Raw genomic sequence first — 19,728 nt, forward strand, 5'->3', positions numbered from 1 at the left:
TCATTTTGAGAGCTCCTTGTCCTGAAGGAATTCATCTTGGGTCACTTTACAGAATGTTCTTTTCTATTCTCCTGCCTTCCCCACCACCAACCTTAGGTGCCTCTAGAGGTTAATAAACTATTCTCAAAACTAAATAACACTCAGAGAGCCTCATAGCACCAGAGAGGTTTGGGCAGCTGGGGGTGGGCATTGGCCATCAATTTAGATCTAGACCAGGTCAATAGTAAATGAAGGCTGTTGTCTTGAAACAGCCGTTCCGTGGCCTCTGTGAAATGAGGTGGTGGCTTCCATCCAGTTTCTGGACAGCTGTCTTCCTCACAGAAAACATTGCCACAATTGGCATTAATTGGCTCTCTTGCTCAGAGCCTCCCGCAGCCAGTTCATTGAAACTTCTCTTTTCTCCCTTCCTTTCTCCTCTCCACCCTCCTCATCTTCCTTCTCTTCATTTCTGCTTTCGCCTTCCTGTTGTCTTTTCCCTTTTCCTTTCCTTCTCTGCCTTACCAGCAGGTGGCCTGGAAACAAAAGAGTAGCAGCAGTTCCTGAGGGAAAAATGCATTAACACCTCAGCCTGTGTTTTCTGCCAGGGCTTGCAAAGGGACCTAAGACCAGCTGTTGGGATAGAACGCTCATACCTCCCACAGCGTCTGCCTTCTCTGCCCCAGCCCTAAGCTGCTTTGCTCAAGGTGTGTCAGAGTTTACTCTGGGGTTGTCTATTTTATCCATTGAGCTTGTTTCATCACAAGGCAGGGAACACGGCTGCGTTTGTAAAATGGCTGGGCCCACAGGGAATTCTGAATGATTCAGTAGTGGTACTACAAACCCTTCATTATTACTCCCTCTTGGGCACAACCAGGAGTTAGTAGAGACGGAAGGTCGTGCAGTTTTTGATTCCCTTCTCTGATAAGGACTGCACTCTTTGGGGGGTGGTGTATATGGCAGTCATATTCCCAAACCCCAAACCAACACACCTGTCCTGACCAGACATGTTTTGATTTATAATCTATTTATTTGACAAGTTTTTAATAAAGGAAGAATTAAACTCCATTTTTAAACTATATTTAACAATTTGTTTGAATTACAAGGAATAAAATTCTGTGAAACAAGACTTCTTAAAAATCCACAGCATGAATTATTAACTCCACAGAATTCTTTGGATGCACTTTGGCTCCTTCATAAAACAGTAACGAGATAGCAGTGATAGCTTCCACCCCTGAAATTTCCAAGTCTGCTCTCAAGTTATCCACCTTCATGTTCTCATTCTCAATTTGAGTCAAAAAGTAGACCAAAGGAAGACTTACCACTCCCATTATTTCTCCAACCAGAAGGAAGCAATGATGGACATGATGCTCTCTTACTATAGAAAGAGAACACAATTAAACAATTTTACAGCATTTCTGCACTTACTAAAAAACCCAAAGCATTTTGCCCTAAGCTGCCTTTGTTTAGAATTTGAAACCTGTGTACAACGTTGTATGGAGAAATTCAACCAACATGCCACACATTGGTTTGCAATTAGCTGATTACAATGTTAATTGCTAAGAACACTTATACGGCCACGAAGATATCCAAGCCTTTGAAATGACCATATGAAATCTAAACCAGGAGCTTGAATTGGGGCAATATTAAACAGATGTGAAATCCCAGATATCCTTTGCAAATTAGAAGGTAAAATAATTTAGCACAGCTGCTTTTGGCAAGGGTTTCGATTTTCAGAGTATGACCAGGACCCACAAAACAGTTACATAAGAAAAAAGTGAGATTCAGCTTTAGGGAAAATATCCTAGCATGAGCTCTGACTCTATAGACTTCATGATCCACTTTCTCTCATCTATATGATGGGACAAATCATTCTCTGTCACCGTATGTGTTATTTTTTTTTACTTCATGGGTATAAAATTACTTGAAAACCAAAATGCTGAATACTGTTAATAATTAGAGCAAGCAAACTGTGTGTAAAAAAAATAGCTTTGGAGAAATGTAATTTCTAGAATGGAAAGATTGTCTAACAGGTAAAAGAATGGCTCTCAGTTTTGTGATTCATTTATTCATTTAAAAAAGTGATGGAAGAAATCTGAGAAATGATATGAAGAGGTTGGCTATGTGTCTATTTGTTCTTCTATTTAAAAAAAGAAAAAACCTCAAACACATCTGACTTCCAAAGAAAGAAGAGAAAGAAAGAAAGAAGGAAAGAAAGAAAGAGAAAGGAAAATAAAAAGACCAAAAAAAAAAAAAAAAGCCATTCTGATTTATAACCATTTGTAGTTTGGATGTGCCTTGAACTTTGCATTTAAAAAGAAAACATTTTTCTGATTTTCTACCAATCCCTCTCCTTAGCTTGCCATTTCTAACCATATCTTTCTCCTTGAAAGCAAATGACAAGTGAGGAAGAATTGGTTTATAGCTGCTAAAGTCTGCCTTAAATGAGCACTGCTTTCATTCAAACAGGTCAAAATGAATGTCTGAAAAGGGGCAAGATTTTAAGGCTTGAACAGTGAGTGGAAACATCATTTCCTGACTCCAGACCTTCTGTCATTGTGGAGTGGGACTTCATCTGGCACTTTAGTTTTCCCTTCTACACTAGTTAAAATGCCATGTTGTCACTTCCCTCTCTTTTTGTCTTTTTTTCTTCAATAGGGACATTGAGAAGATTGAGAGAATGAATAGAGTAAATGGAGATCATGTATATGAATAATATTCTTTAGCCAACAATGTATACTAGTCACAGGAAAAATATTTTTCTTTATGGTTTATATTCATTTCTCTAAGCTCTGAAATCTCTCAAAATTTAGCCCATGGAATATAAATCCAAGGTTCATAATGGGCTAAACTGATGAGAAAGATGAAAGAATCAGGTTTTTAAGATAATAGGGAATGGCCAGGGTTGTGTCAATGGGAAGGGCCACATCCAAGACCAGCCAGGTGTACAATTCTGGGGCACCGTAGTCATATCATATTGTATGTGAATGGTGCCCCCTAGTGTGGAGCAATGCATACCCTGCCCATTGGTCCATTCAGTACATCCTCCTTGAATTTACTCTGTTGCCAGGCATGGTTCTAACTGGTGGAAGATAGCAATAGAGAAAGCAGATAGCAATCCCTGGTCTCATGAAAACTAAAAGCATTCTCACTGTATTATTATTTTTTTAAAGGCAAAAAGCACTGGGCCAACCAAATGAAATGCATATATATGCAGAATTTGGCCCATTGGCCCACTAATTAATGACCCCCTGCTCTAGGCTTTTAAATTATTTCTGTAATCTTGCAGGTTATAGCCACAGGGACAAAACACAGAAATGTACTGACCACAGGTTTGCATCTCCTGCTTAGCTCGTGCTTAATGAGAGCACTGTGTACATAGAAAAGTTGGCTAATTAATTTTCAATTTAAATTCTGTATCCCCACCCCAGTGTCTGTACTTACTACTCCTTCTTCCAAGAAAACATAATTCCTAGAGGTGATTGGTTAGGTAAGTGAGGAAGGAAAACTAGAATGAGGTGGGGGTCATGGCATTCTGCCAAAGCATTGTCTGCCTAGACATCGGTCCTGGAAACCAATGGCAGAGGCGAGCCATTGAGCAATGTTCAGTGTGGCTCTTGAACCAATTCAAAGTCTGCTCCTAACCACCTACAAATTTAATTAAATTTTTTTTTCAAGGAAAAAGGAAGATTCCCTAAAGCTTCAGGTCTCTTAAGGGTTATGTTAATAGAAGCAGGGGAAGTGCAGAATTTAAAGAGCTCACTTATAAAGAAATTTATTTCTCAGTCTTATGGCATCTTAATGCCACTTGATAGAAAGTTTTAATTTAATCTGCATGTAGGCAAAATTGAACAAAAAGAAGGTCTGGTCACCTAGCTACTTTCATGGTGTCTGGAAGATTTTTTTTTCTTTTTCTTTTCTTTTTTGCATTGGAAATTTCAGTAACACTGAAAAGAAAACTTGTATTCATTTTCTGCAAAAAGCTTTAGAGAAATGCTGTGATGGTACTCAAAGAGTTTAAAAGTTTTCCACCTCACAACTCACTTTGAATTTTCTTAAATAAGATCATGACTCAAAAATATTTAAAGAACCTAGGTCACAAATCTGACGAGAAACTGTCACAGTATAAAGGTATAAAGACCAGATGTAAGCATCCACATCTTCTAAAAAATAGAACAGAGACCATCCCTGAGTACTCTTTCTCTTTTCTACCTGCCTTCCAGAATCCTTTCTTTCCAAAAACCCCTCATAAATGAACAATAACAATAATCATCATCAGAGGAGAGAGAGTTTCCCTATCAATTTACACATTACATTAAATTACTTTTCCCAAAGTCTGGAAGCATTTCCTGAAAACCGTCAAAAGTATTAATTTTTTTTCTCTCTCCCTCTCTTTAAATCACAAAGCAAAATTCCACTGTCCCTCTACCCCCCCTCCTTCTAAAAAAAAAAAAAAGTTGTTGAGTTTTGCTTTTCTATTCACTGCAGTTCTGGCCAAAGTAAAGCCCTCTTTCTCAATGACGTCAAGATCTTTACCAAGATTAGGCTTTCATTTCTCTATTGCAGCAATTAGCCAGGGAATGTATAAAAGGCTTCAGGGAGACTCACTGGGCTGCAGAGAGAGAGGCACTTTGCACCACAGACAGATAGCACGAAGGAAAAGCCAGAGGCAGTGAGGAAAAGAGGAGTCAGTCGCTCCTGGGGAAGGGAGAGAGAGAGACAGCCTGGGAGAAGGAGAACAGAAAGTGTGTGTAAAACGGAGTAAAGAAGGGGAAAAACTACCCTTAAAGCACATTTTTTAAAACTCTGGCAATTCAAGAAAGAAACAGTCTACGTTTCTGAACGTAGAGACAATGAAAAGCTAAAGAAAAATTTGCAATCTCTGCCACAGTCTCATAGGTGCTTGGAAATGAAAGTAGAACTGCCTGTCTTTAACCGACTCTGAGAGGGGTAACTGGATTAGGAACGGGTACGCCAGTTTGTGTGTGTGTGTGGTTTTTTTTTTTTTTTTTTTAACATCTTAAATCCTGAAAAAAAAAAAAAAAAAAAAAGCAGCAGCTCCGAATTGAATGAATTGATGGGCACACTCCAACTGCTGGGCTGGAGAGACTGGACTTGGTCTTACCATTTCTGCTTCTTTGAAAGAGGAGACAACTTGGGCTTCCTTTTAATTTAGTTTTTCTCCTTCTCCCCCCACCCCCGGCCTTCCCCTTTATCTCCCCCACCCCCTCTATCACCACCCCCCTTTTAAATAAGAGGGTGAAGGGGAACCAGAGCGCACAAGGGAACTGACTGGGAGGCAGAGAAGATGGGCATCCTCAGCGTAGACTTGCTGATCACACTGCAAATTCTGCCAGTTTTTTTCTCCAACTGCCTCTTCCTGGCACTCTATGACTCGGTCATTCTCCTCAAGCACGTGGTGCTGCTGCTGAGCCGCTCCAAGTCCACTCGCGGGGAGTGGAGGCGCATGCTGACCTCAGAGGGAATGCGCTGCATCTGGAAAAGCTTCCTCCTCGATGCCTACAAGCAGGTGAGCTGCTCCGACAGGGGCTTCTCCCGTGATCAGCAGGGGTAGGGGTTGGCAAGTTAGGGACGGCAGGCCGTGGGGAGCACTGGGCTGGGATCATGGAGCTCTCTTTGGGGGCCTGGTGGTTATGCTCAAGCGAGCTCCTTCCTGCACCTTCCACACCTGTCACACAGGTTAGATTTGGGGCTGACAGGTATTAAGTCATAATGACTCGGCGTGACTTAGTAAGGAGGCTTTCTAATAGGGTCATTCGTGTCTTGCTGCAATTTTGGAGTAGAGGGTGTTTGTGCCGGTTAAATAACTTGGGGAAAAGTCGGAAAATGTCGGGGGAGGGGAGACTGCTGCGTTTAACCTGCTCTTGCCACAAACTGGGATTTTGAGGGTTTGCTTGATGAGAGGTGGAGGTGCATTGAGAAAGACGGTTCAATGGTGGGCACTGAAAAGCAAGGGGAAAAAAAGAAAATGCTACTCAGAACCCTCAGAGTTGGCAAGATGTAACAAAATGGTCACAGCTGGTGTGATTTGGCATAATAGCCCCCCTCGTTTCTGGTAGAGGTAAGAGTTAATGAAGGCAGCCCTGCGTGCAGCATCCTCCTCTACATGGACATTTTTGTAATTGAAGGATAGTTGACATACAATGAACAGGTGTACGACATGGGGTTTCGACAATTATATACATTAAGAAATGTTCACCATGATATGTGTGGTTACCATCTGTCACCATACAAAGTTATTACAAAATTATTGACTATATTCCCTATGCTACACTTTTCATCCCTGTGACTTATTTGATTTGAACCCTTTTGAAGTGGTTATCAGGCACCGAGTCCCAGGGTTAGCGGATACCAATTTGCAAAAAAGAAAGAGCTGAGAACTAGCTGTCAGAAATCCAGACTTTGTAAGGGAAACCACATTTGCTTTCTCAAAAGTGAAACAAGTTGTCCTAGAAAGAGCAGATAAGTCTATGGTTCGTTACAGTCTCAAAACTGTTATAACACGTGTCTTGAGCACTGGAGCAGTGACCTTACTTAGCTGCGGAACACATGTCCCAGGGCTGCTTCTCAAGACCAGACTTGATGATCTTTGTTTCTAAGACTTACTGACATCCCAGCCTTTTGGCTGCTTGGAGATGTTGGTAGGACACCCCCAACTCAAATCTCAAGGGGCAAAGGGGAACTGGTCCTTTGTCGGTTGTCCCCTCTGTCCATGCCCACATGAGTCCTAAAGATCTCTGGGCTTAATTAAGAAGAATGGACTCATTTGGCAGAAGTTGTGGTCAAAGTAGACAATCTTGGTTTTCCCTAACTGTATAGGGGGACCTTGTCTGAGATGCCAGGGAAGGGAGTTTGAGAGGCATATGGAAGCCAGTGAAGTGGTACATTATAGACAAGTGGCACCTCAGAAACAGGATTAAAACTCAGAATCGGAGAGGGGGGGAGGAATAAATCCCCCATCAATAAAATCTAGAAAAATAAAATCTGTGCACCAGGAAAGGAACAGAAGTAACTTCTAGTCACAAAGAATCCAGAGTAAGCTTGTTCCACTGAAAATTAAACAAGTGTTCAAGAAGGAAATATTCATCATGAATTAGGGGCGTTTTACTATATTACATGTCTTTGTTATCAAAAGTTACCTGCAGAACGTCTGCATGTGTTGTCCTTAAGGCCAGAGAATAGTAAGAGCTCTTGTTAGTAAATAAAAGTTCCTTTATAATAATAGGAAACAATGCTTAAGGTTCTAACCATATAATGTTATGTGTGTTGGGCAAAGGGGTCTTGAGGGAGGGAGATATCGAGATGGCCATTTCATTCCCACAAATGTATCATTGAATGTGAAAGTTTTATGTTTTGATGGGGGAGAAAAGACTTCGGACGAGGGTGGAGAATGCACACTCACGTATGTCAGGCGCGTTATTAGCAAGTACCCTCATCCATATCTGGATTTTGTAGGTATTAGGAAGATAACATGCCAGTGCCAGTGGCTTGAACTCAGCATATTAACCTCTTACTTCTTTGAAAGATAATGGACTTTTTGCCTATAAAAGGAAAGTCACCAGTTGGGAGAATTTTACTTATACACATATATCCTTGTATAAATATCTCACATAAAATATGGGGGCTCTGCTGTTACCCACAAGAGGAGTGTTTCTCTTCTTAAGCAGCTTATTGGAATAAAAGGGAAAAAACCCAAATGCCTCTTCAATAAACTTTATTATTTATTTTTTTCACTAATATGTAGTGTGCTGCAATATTTTGTGTTTTGTAGTCCAAGAGATTGACAAGGACAAGTGATTTTTTTTTTTTTTTGCATATGGTTTATGTATTCTTCTCCTATATTGTTTCTATTGATTTGATTAGTGACCAAGTTCACAACTGATGTTATTATGTTTGCTTTTTATGATCTATATAATAGATACCATGAGAAGAAGCAACTCAAGAACCCATATATCCAGAGACAAGACTGGACTGGGTGTCTAATGAATAGAAACGTTGTGAACACAGCTTGCCTTGATTTTAGGTCTCCTTCTGTCTCCCAAGTATGACAAGGTAGTGTCTGTGGTGGCATTTAAGGGTCACGGCGAATCTCTGAAAGAGGTTGAATCACTTCCCTGACTGCTGTTGTCATCTGCGACACTGTCTTTGGGTGGAGCCAATCCAGGGCCACCCTGGAGGAGGTTCTGAGCGATGCAGCAGCACCGTATTTCACAACCCTGACTGGCGTTACTTTGAGGCTGCCACCTGCAGAAGCAGAGTTTTCCCGGCTGAGGGATTTGCGCACCTGTAATACGTTAGGCTCGTCCTTTCTAATTCCCTTTGTTGCAGGTCAGCTATTTGGGAAGATATTGCTATAAAAGTGCTATCCCTGTGTTTGGCTCCAATAGGAGGCCACAAGGAAAGCAACAGAACAAAATAAAACAACCCTTCTACGTTAAAATATTGACTGGGAGTTAAAATTAACTTCAGAGGGAGACCTTTAAAGATAACTTGCGCTCGGTTAGAGGGAGTTCCGTGCAAGGTTTTGATGAAAAAGAATGTCTACGGAAACTTGTGACAGAGGTGAACACCAGATGCGTGTTCTTTAAGTTTTCCTAATCTGTGTCATTGCGTCTAACACTGCATCCTTGTGCTGGTGTTCCGAGTCTCAAAAATGCAACCAATAAGCAAACTACCCTGTCTGGGAGTCTGGCTCCTACCTAAATGAAGTGTAAAAGTAAACACACAGTATAGAGGCTGACAAGCAGTTTAGCTTCTGCGTGGTAAATACTGCAGTAGCACAGAAAACATATTCATTTGAACATATAATTTTGGTTTTGAAAGGGTTTCTAACATCCTTCTCCTCTTCATTCACCTCAAACCTTTTGACACTAGTTTCTACAATGGAAAATAGCCCTCTTAAGAGAGAAATTGTCCCAAAAGAACACAAAGGAGGCCACAGCCAGAGCTTGTCCATCACTTGGATAAACCACTAGGAAGTGCTAGAGCTCAGGTACAAATCAAGGTTTTCAAGGTACAAATCAAAAAGAGAATGACCAAAAGGGAATTGAGGAAAGAGTACGTAGCTCATTCTTCAACTCTGGCTTATTTGGCCAATTTGAATGTAAATGGGTAAACTGCTACTTAATAATTGTTTGGCCACGTTTGTAAGGCCGCTGATGCATTCTGGTCATTATTTCAAAAAATTTGAAAATTCTTGAGGGTTAATAAAGCCATTCCAGGGCTTTGGGTAGCAAGAAGGATGTGTAAATATTGTTCTACCACATACCCACCACCATTTTTATCATTTGCCTTACTTCCTACCATGAGATGAGGTGATATTTTGTCCAGAAGCCTTTCTTGGGCTGTGGAAAAGGGGGAAAAAAAAACAAGGTTAGTAGTATATGCTCTATTTCCAGCTTCTGCTTGATGAATGGTTCTTTTTTTCCCTTGCCCTGCATTTCACAGTCCACATGCTAAAGAAGTATTATCCTTTTCCCCATGCACTGAACACTGTCAGTAAAAGGAATACCCTCATCAAGGGAGTCAATTTATATGCCATATATTTACACTCTTGTTCATATTTATAAATATAGCTATCACAACATTTGTGCTCTGCCCAGAGATGCCCTGTATTGTAAAAATGCAACCCTTTATTTACCTCCCTTGTTGATGCTGTGTTGATGTTGATTACACAAACATAAGAAAGGACAACTGTAATAGCGCAGATGAGAGCGATAAAGTCAGTGATGACGATATTACATTTTACGTATGTCCTTTCTGATCCTTGCAAAATAAAGGGACCCTTTGGGAACATCGGAACTTCAAGACCAATTAGTGGAAATGATGCTTCTTGTGTTTGGGCATTAAATACTGGGCAGGGTTCTCTTTAGAGCAGCTAATGCTGGCAGGGAAAGAGGTACCGACCTAATTACTCTTCCGCAAGAGTAAAAAATGCCTTTTGAATGCCTCTTTGGCAAATATGTCTCATTAAGGACAAAAACCAAACACAAACCCTCTAAGAAGGAGAAATTAAGATGATAGGTAACTTGTGGCCAGGAGACTTTCTGTGCCACTGTGGGAAATTAAAACAAAGTTTGGGAGTACCAGGGGATAACTTGTTTTTGTTGAGCTTCTTTCCTGCAGCCTAAATGTTATTATGGGACAAACTTTTATTTTCTTCATCATCCTGGCTCTTTGTCAAGGAATGCTTTGCTCCTGGGGAAAGCAAAGAATCTTCCATCATTGAAGACAATGGTGATTCTCCCATTCCGTCTCAGCAGGGCGTATAACTGAGCAAACCAAGAAACTCTTCATTTGAAATTCTGGTCATAATAGGAATTTAATTGTCACAGAGATCAAATGAGAAATGACATTGGTCTCAAATAGCAATTGAGAAAGGACAATAATGTCCTTTTAAAAGGTTTATTTTTTTAGGTTAAAGGGAACTTTCATTTTTTAAATTTCTGAAGTTTATTTTTTTTTTATCATTGCTAAATTGTCATCAGCAGGTTTTAGCAAAATGGACAAACTTTACAATTAGTAGATGAGGTTTACAAAAGGAGACTACTGGTCTACTCACATTGGGACTCACAAATAATAGGTGTTTTTTTTTCCCCCTCATAGGTTTATTAATATCATTGGTCTTACCTACACGTTTTCTCTAACCTAGTCACCCTCATGAACAGGATGTCCACTTATGACCTTCCAATCTGCAGTAGGGCCCCATGGCTGCTCAGCAAAATAAAGAGGATTGGACACTATCATTTCATACATGGACCAGCCGAGATAATCAAGAACAGATTGATAGTATTTGGTGTTGATTATGACGGAATTCTACAATAGGGCTCCAGGATTCACATTTCCAAATTATCTGACTCAGTAGCATATCCATCACCCAAACACAGTTGTGTTCTTTGCAGGTCAAGATTATTATTAAGTGTAAAATTCTTCATTGACCCCTACTCCTAGGAGTATAACAGCTATTATTCACTCAGTTATTCATTCAACAAAATTCCCAGCTTAACAAAATGCCAACCCTGCTGTCGGCACTACACACACACACACACACACACACACACACACACACACACACACAAGCATTATGTATTTGGTAACTTTTCTAATTTTTAATTTTAGAGTGAATGTATTATACTTGTTTGAAATTTTCTGACGTGGACTAGTCTGTATTTTGAAAGAATTATGTGGCTGAACTATGTGTCACTAAAAAGAAGGAGAAGGTGCTTTAAATTTCCAAGAAAATTAACTACAGGTAATAAGAGAGTCACCTGTGACTGAAGCATCAGATTAGATTATTCAGTTGAATAATCAAGAATAATGCGAGGATCAGCAGCTCTGCCTGGGTGAGAGTCAGGGACATCAGAGGTCTTTAAAATGACTCCAACAAGCAGATGGTTGTTTTCACCTACCAAGAACCTATAAGTCTACAGTCCAGAGATGATTTTTCTCCTGTGTATGGGTTGCTCACTTAACAAGAAGTCACTATGACAGTTCATGGATTTAGACTGGTCTGAATGCATTCAGATCTTTATATCACAGTGTATTGAGGAACACAGCGCAATATCATTGAAAGCAGCCCTCTTAGAATTATTACCTGTATTTTAAGTGGGAAAAATCTAACGAGAAGGTAATGGTAATGTTACCCACCACCTAGATCTACAAAGAAGTACAAGAAGTACCCATAGATTAAAAAGTTTATAATACCTGGGCGCCTGGGTGGCTCAGTCGTTAAGCATCTGCCTTCGGCTCAGGTCATGGTCCCAGGGTCCTGGGATCGAGTCCCGCATCGGGCTCCCTGCTCAGCGGGAAGCCTGCTTCTCCCTCTCCCACTCCCCCTGTTTGTGTTCCCTCTCTTGCTGTCTCTCTCTCTCTGTTGAAAAATAAATAAAATCTTTTTTTAAAAAAGTTTATAATACCTTTAAAATGTGTACCTTTAAATTGTAAGTATATTTTAATACCTCAGAGATAAATGAGGTATTATTTTACCTCGTATAAAATAACCCAGCTGGAAGTAGCTTATTAGATTTCTCCATCTAGTGTAACTTGCAAATTAACCAAGAAAATTAATATAAATAAAGTAACTTTCTCCCTGATAGTAACTGAAAACAAACGTACTTATTTAAATCATACCAACAGCTTCCTTTTCTAAGAAAGAAGGTTGTTATTCTAAGATTTTTTAGGAAAACTAATTGTGTCATTTCAAATCTGCATTGCTAGGATTTTTCAGAAGGGAGAAAGAACTTCTTTACTTCTCTCTCTACAGTTAAAATGAGTTATGCATTCACATTAGATAGAAGCTTATGAATAAAAGCCCTTGAGTATTTTACATCAGTTTGGATTGTTGAGTTTTTAACAATTTACTTCTAAGTGACTTCAATTACTAGCAGTGTTATGTGTGGCTGTATTTATATGAAGGGAATAAGTCGATCCAGTTGGAAGTGTTTTGTAATATTAAGTATAGTGTATAAAAATCAACTGGGCTGTCGTAAGTTGTCCCTAATGTTATTGGCTTTGATTAAACCATTCTAGGGGAAGATCCGATTGTGTTAATTCAAACTGAAGTAATTGGTTCTTTTATGTTGCCAGCTTTTTATCATCAATTTACAGATCCAAAGGCCAGCAAACTTTCCTTCAGTCTGTGTTCAGCTATTTAAACCACTTGCAAAGGGGAATGTGGAACAATTTTCTTGCATACCTTCTTCTCTACCTGCCTGAATATTTTTTAGTTCAGAGGTGCTCGTTAATAGAATGTATGATAGACTAGTAAATGGTTTGTGATTTCCTAGATAAAAACAAGAAAACAAACCAAACCAAAAACACATGAAAAATGAGGAATTAAAAGAATTCTGGAATAATTGTATGTTTTTGTTATTTCATTTGTTTTATGGAAATGGTGAGGTTCCAGTTGTAGGAACCTGAAAGTAAGTAGCAGCTCGAGAAACCTCCAGGAAGGACATCATATAGAGAAGAGCTCATATCACTTCTAAGGATAATCTTTTTTTAAAACATAGAATTTCCCAGAAAGATGATATGCTGTTTCACATGTTTGGGTGACATTTAATGATGGAACCTATACCCACACAATGATTTGTAGTGTACAAGAGCTCATTTTCTTATGTTATCACCCTATAACTGTCCAAGGAAGGCATCACCATTTTACAGATGGAAAAGCTGAGGCACTGAAGAAGTAAAGTGGAAGTAGCCCTTCCAGTAAATGGCAGAGCCCGGGTTTTCTAGCTCTGGACAGAAATACACTTCATTGGGATCATTGTCCATTGGTTGAGATTAAATGAATTAGCATCATGCAAGAATATAAAGGTCTTTCCCAAGTATTTTGGGATTCATTAGTGGGAATTCAGATGGAGGTACCTAACTCCCACAACTCTGATAATTTCTCTTAAACTAGACCATTCACTTTTAACTTTTAAAATGAAGTCAGTTAATCATTTGTTATACAATGCGTGCTAACCATTGACAGCAAAGCAAGGGTAATAAAGAATACCAGCCTCAACGTAATGATGAAGAGAGTTAACTGAGATGCCTTCAATGCTGAAAACAATTAGCCTCAGTGACTCTACAGAATGAAAAAGACTTCTACTCTTTTTAGGGACTTTTTTTACATTACCTGCCATGATGCCTCTTTACTTAAATCAATATAGGTTTATTACATCCTATAAAGGAATACCACATTTAATTAGAGCCAGTTGTTTTTGTATAGAGTGAAATGGAGTAACAACGCATTTCATATGGTATTCTCTCCCTTTTTTTTTTTCACCACCAGGTGAAATTGGGTGAAGATGCCCCCAATTCCAGTGTGGTACATGTCTCCAATTCTGAAGGAGGTGACAACAGTAGAAATGGTGCCCAGGTGAAGATGGTTGATGGAGCTGAGTGCCACCTTCTTGACTTTGCCAGCCCTGAGCGCCCACTGGTGGTCAACTTTGGCTCAGCCACTTGACCTCCTTTTACTAGCCAGCTGCCAGCCTTCAGCAAACTGGTGGAAGAGTTCTCATCAGTGGCTGACTTCCTGTTGGTCTACATTGATGAGGCTCATCCTTCAGATGGTTGGGCAGTGCCTGGTGATTCTTCTTTGTCTTTTGAAGTGAAGAAGCACAGGAACCAGGAAGACCGATGTGCAGCAGCCCACCAGCTTCTGGAGCGTTTCTCCTTGCCGCCCCAGTGCCAAGTTGTGGCTGACCGCATGGACAATAATGCCAATGTAGCTTATGGGGTAGCCTTTGAACGTGTGTGTATTGTGCAGAGACAGAAAATTGCTTATCTGGGAGGAAAGGGCCCCTTCTGCTACAACCTTCAAGAAGTCCGGCGTTGGCTGGAGAAGAATTTCAGCAAAAGATGAAATCTAGATTAGCTGGTTAAAGGTATGATTGTAAAAGAGTTTTTTTTTTTTTTTAAATTATGTAAAGGAAAGGAAACTAAGAACTGAATCTACTATTTCAACTGAGTCCCATTGTCTTGTTGAAAGACAGGAATTTACATGTCAGAAGAACATAAACCTCTAACATCTCCATACTCCTTTTACCACTCAAATGGCATTTGGCTAAATAGTACCCCAGCACATCTCTTCCTAGTGAGAAGCCCTGAGTGAAAAGATCCCAAGATGGAGAGGAAGAAACCCTGTTTCAACATGTGTTCATTCTGCCTTGGGAAAGAAGTAATACAGCTGATGCATGCTTTGGGACTTGAAGAAAAGACTTACCTGAATAACTACTATGTTAGGGAACTATTGTCCTTATTAGTATAAGGGGTATTGCCTACACTTTATTCAGCACGGATAGAGCCCATCTGGAAAGTTCCCAAATATTTACTTATAACGAGTCCTTGAGCCCAGTCCTTGTGGTTAAGGCTTTTGTGTTTAACAGTGTTTGAGTAGTCTCTGCTGTTCTAGTTTCTAGCCTTGTGGTGCTCTATGCCAGTCTAAACATCCCAGAACTCACAGGTATATTTGCAGATATCAAGAATGAGCCCTACCTGGAGGATGAGGATGATTATCTGAAATCTTAGGGTTCCTTTCTAGGCAGGTCGGGAAAGCCCTAGAAGAAAATCAAATTGACAAGCTAGGGACAGGAGGCAGAAAGATGAGGAGGCTTCACAGAGTTTCACCTTAAAGCTATAGAGAGTGGGACTAACTTGTTAGTCACAGAAACATGGAAACATAAAACATATATGGGCCAGAAAAAGAAACAGCTCAACTGAAATTAGCATTGAGAATATACATATGAAATCAATGTATTTATCATATACTCCTCAATTGAGGGAGAAAAGGGGATGGAAAGGGGAGAAAAAAGAACCCCACACTTCATTATTTGTAATTATGAGGATTCTTTGGTAGAAATAATTACTTTTTGAAACAGGTTTGTGGTATGTATATTTTCAGTGGGTGAATTATACCCCGTGATACTGATTAAATGTAAAACCAGCTGGTCCAGTGGTGCTGGTCTGTCCCTCTCCATTCCTACAATTATGATGTGGCCCCACTCATTCTTGGTCTTAGTCTCCATAACGGTGGCTGAGCTGGAGAGTACATTCTTCATAATATAGTCTTTATAATATATATAAATATATTCTCAGCTGCTGTGGGAGGTAGGTGCCCTAGCCATTCAGCTATATCACTGTTCTCCTCCCAAAGTAGGTGAACTATAATGAGTAATAGGTGCAAATAAGCAAGATTTCTTCAGTTACAAAATAGAGGAATAGAAAGTTAGTTTGAGACAATTCTCATTAATAATTTTGGAGGCTTTGATATAAGGCAACCCTCAGTGGCATGGAATTTGGTGAAATGGAATTCCCATTTACATTTAAATTTGGACTGGGTCTTCCTTTGTTCCAATTAGCTGAGGTCTAGTAATCTAAGGCCTCTATCATCATTATAATGCTATATATATATATATATATATACACACACACAATGTATATATATATATACACACACATACAATGTGTATATATATATATATATATATACACACACACATTTCTCTTTAAAGATACTATAGTTTTACCTATAATATAATATCTAAATATCATAACCCCCAAAGAATAGACCAATTAATTTTGTATTATAAATTTTTTATTGTAAATTTGAGGATGCTGTCAAATCACAGTACATGGTTGTATTGATATGTACAATCAAAGGTTCTTATGACCATTCCATTAATGATTGAATCATACAATAAAAGTCATAGAAAAAAAAAAATCTCAAGTTGAAAATATCTTCCGGAACTAGTTGCCTGAAATAAGAAAAAGGTGGAAACTGAGTGTGTAAGAACAAAAAGTATATTAAAAAAACAGAACTGGAACAATGTATCAGTCATATCACTAGTTTATTGTTTAGATATTAATGTACTCTTTTAACTGATTGTTTTTTTTACAGCAACATTTAAGCTTTCCAGTGTCTTAAATTCTATAAAATACACCTGCAAAGAAACAAAGCAAATTTTGAAAATGTGGCATCATCTAACAAATTTCTGGAAATTCCCACGGAAAACAGATTATTTCAGAGTTCGTAGTCATTAAACTATATACTCCAGACTACTCAGTGGGCCCCATTGAATTTTATCTTTAAAATGGTGTCAAGATTATGTGGTACCCTAGAAAAGTAAAATGAAAACTTGGTTGCAGCACACTCGCCCTGTTGTCCTTAAACTTCCCCTTTGTTCTACATGTACAATAATGGAACAGGATGTTAGAGAAGCTGGTGGGGGGATGAGATTTGGCTAAGGCAGTGCTAGTTGTCTGGGAAAAAGGATGATGGAAAAAGCACCCAGTCGTGATATATGTTTAAGGAAAAGAGAAGGTCGTGTGTGTGCAATTCCTCTCCACGAGGATATTCCAATGGAAAAATGAAGCAGTGGAAGTAAATATACAAAGGCATAGGCTGAATATCAGGGAAAAAGATATGTTCAATAGAACATAGAAGACTTTCTGGAAGAAAGGCAGTTAGGGGCCAATGAAGAAAGTGAATTGACAAAGCTCAGGAATCCTACAGTATGTAGAATGGCTTGGTGTTACCAGAGTTATGATAAGCCTGTAATTATGTAACCTATTTATCTCAACATGATTTTTTATGATTTCCTATGATGTATCTTTTATGAATATAACAAGAACTCATTATCTGAAGTAGAAGAGAATCAATGCTTAGCTGGTATGCTCAGAGAAATTATTAGATCGTCAATACCCACCCCACCTACCTTGTCTTTGTAAAGTATGTTCATTTGAACAATTGTTCAAACATACTTTGTAAAGTATGTTCCTTTGAACAATTGAGACTTAAACATCCCCTCCCCCACAGGCTGTGTTTACATGGAGCTATCAGTTTAGCCTTTTAAACTGAATTAGCTTGTCTATTATTGAAATAGTTTCCAAGAGATTTTAGATATTATCATAGCATCTGGATTTACTCAAACATTGTGTTTGAAAGATGTATGTCTTGGAACTATTCAAACTTACTTTATTTTATTGCTTAGAGAAAATTTTAGTGGAATCAACAACGACTTTCTTGAATGGGCATGAATGAAATGCCCACACAATAATGTAGAAATGTTTGATATAGATATTAAAATGTAACTGACCTCCTTAGAGGCAGACTAGTAACTGTTCTTTGTATAGCTAAAGTGACAGTCGTTTAACTTATATGACTTTTTATATTCATGTTTTGGATCTCTGGTACTATGTCTTCACCTTGTTTATAGAATGTACCCTTGATTTTTGGTAATATCAAGTTCTAAATGACCTATTGATTTAAATTCTGCCATTAAGCAGAAAATGCCTATTCTATGACCAAGGAAAGAAGAGAAGCCTGCTGTCTTTTATTTTGCCTGAAGTGTATTTCACTATTTGGGCTCTTGAATAAAAAATATGAAACATGGTGAGGTCATGTGTGGGTACTGCCTTGCTGCATAAAATACCAGAGGGCATGTTAAAGACAAAACTATGCCTTTGGGAGAATTCCCAGCTGGATACAAGGTGCTCTTAGCATGCCCTATGGGTTATATCCACAGCAAAAGGAATGCACTGATGTACAGGACTTTCCAATCCGTAAAGCTGACTGATGGTTTGGAAAATTAGCTTAATTAGAATCATATGGCCATTGCAAAGGGGAAAATGTAGACACCAATTTCTGTCCCATTGAAGAGTTAATGGAAACCTCTCCAGCACATAGAGCTTTCAGAACATGTCCAATGTCATGTCTCTCAGCAGTGGAGATTAACAGTAAGAATTCCAATTCCAGGAACTTAAAATGATATTGCCAAAAATCAGAGCAAAATGTTTTTAGTTATAGTCCAACTTTCTCCTTTATCTTAAAAATAGAATCCAAACTTAGGTTTCATATGTACATCCAGAATGGGGCATAAGTATGGATCTCTGCTTGGTGATCAGCATTCTCTTGGTAGTATCTTGAGGTCCTCCATGTAAGAAGGAAGTAGGGCCTGGGAGAGTCAGGAAGTTGCTAACTGAGAAGAGCTAGGCCCTGGGAATTGGGTCAACTGATTTGGGAGAATTTGAAAAGAAACTTCTCACCAGTGGAAGAGGGCTGCTAGGTGTCAATGAATGACTTTAGGATGAGGTGAACATTGGGCCGCTTCTTAACGCCTTACGTTGTGGATAGCAGCAGAGGCAAGGTCTCAGACTTAAGAGACCCAGCTCTGTTTCAAGGCGAGTCTGAACCAATAGAAAGCCAACATGTACAGATGTCCAAACAAGACTGCTCATGCAAGTCAGGGCTTGCTGCCCATCTGACGGCACTAGCACCAGGGCTGCAGGGAGTTTATTTAGTATTTGCTGAGGAGATCTCAAGGACCGAGGAGATGTTAAATGAAGTCACTATTTGGGCTCAAAACTCCCCCCTCTCCCCCCAAAGCAAACAGGTAAACACATAAATGAAAGAAACCCACAGAAGGGGGTGGGGAATAAATAGAAATAATCTCAAGACTTCTCCGGACTACGTCACTGGCCCATGTACTTTTTATGTGTATTAGGATGGGAGACTATGAAGACAAGTATCCAGTACTTTGTAACCAAAGCAATTAAAAGATATTGGGTAGGGAATGTTGGCCAGTTTTACTTAGTTTTGCATCACATTATCGCCAGACTCTATCACTAGCCCAAGTAATCGGGCACCCAGAGAGGGAGACTGGGATGTGCAGAGGTGACCAGTGTGCGAATGATAACTACTGATGAAAGAGTCACCGACTCAGTTAGTGGTTGGATGTAGTCACATTAGTTTTCCTCTGCCCATCTTTGTCTCCCTGGCAAGGAGACTATTTGGGGCACGATGCTATGGGTACTGGGTAAATGTGGTGAGAATGCACGTGTGTATTTCTCTGCTGCTCAGTTGCAGAAACAGAAATGCTTTGGAGATTATCAGTAGAAAGAGTGTTATTATATTGGTGCTGAGTGGTATGTGTGCTTTTAAAATTTGTTCTTGTATTTTAATAAACTTTGAATAAAAGAATAAAGTTATTCTTTGGTTCTGTTTGTTTATTTTGGAAAATTACTCTCTAGACCTTGCCCCTGGCTGGAACACATTCATGGTTGACAAGGGAAAGAGAATCCATCATTCTAATATTTATTCCTTGGTATTTGTGGGTAAAGACGCCAGCGATGCCAGGTTATTTTAATCTCATGCTGTGTGCCAGAGTCTTCAAGGAAATCAAGACAAGTTAGAAGAAAATCTTCAGATACTTTCCATATTCGTGAACAAGTCACACACAG

At 39.3% G+C, this 19,728-nt stretch overlaps 1 protein-coding gene across 1 annotated transcript; it reads left to right on the forward strand.

Moving 5' to 3' along the window:
• Positions 1-4,604: 4,604 nt before the first annotated feature.
• DIO2 (iodothyronine deiodinase 2) lies at positions 4,605-19,476 on the forward strand. The gene is given in 3 exon segments (XM_031028197.2): positions 4,605-5,506; positions 13,778-14,348; positions 14,351-19,476. Coding segments are annotated over 3 exon segments (816 nt in total). The 5' UTR covers positions 4,605-5,284; the 3' UTR covers positions 14,374-19,476.
• Positions 19,477-19,728: the final 252 nt, after the last annotated feature.

This window comes from Leptonychotes weddellii, chromosome 9 (genome assembly GCF_054177405.1).
Source record: "Leptonychotes weddellii isolate Sample4059 chromosome 9, ASM5417740v2, whole genome shotgun sequence".
Classification (NCBI taxonomy): domain Eukaryota; kingdom Metazoa; phylum Chordata; class Mammalia; order Carnivora; family Phocidae; genus Leptonychotes; species Leptonychotes weddellii.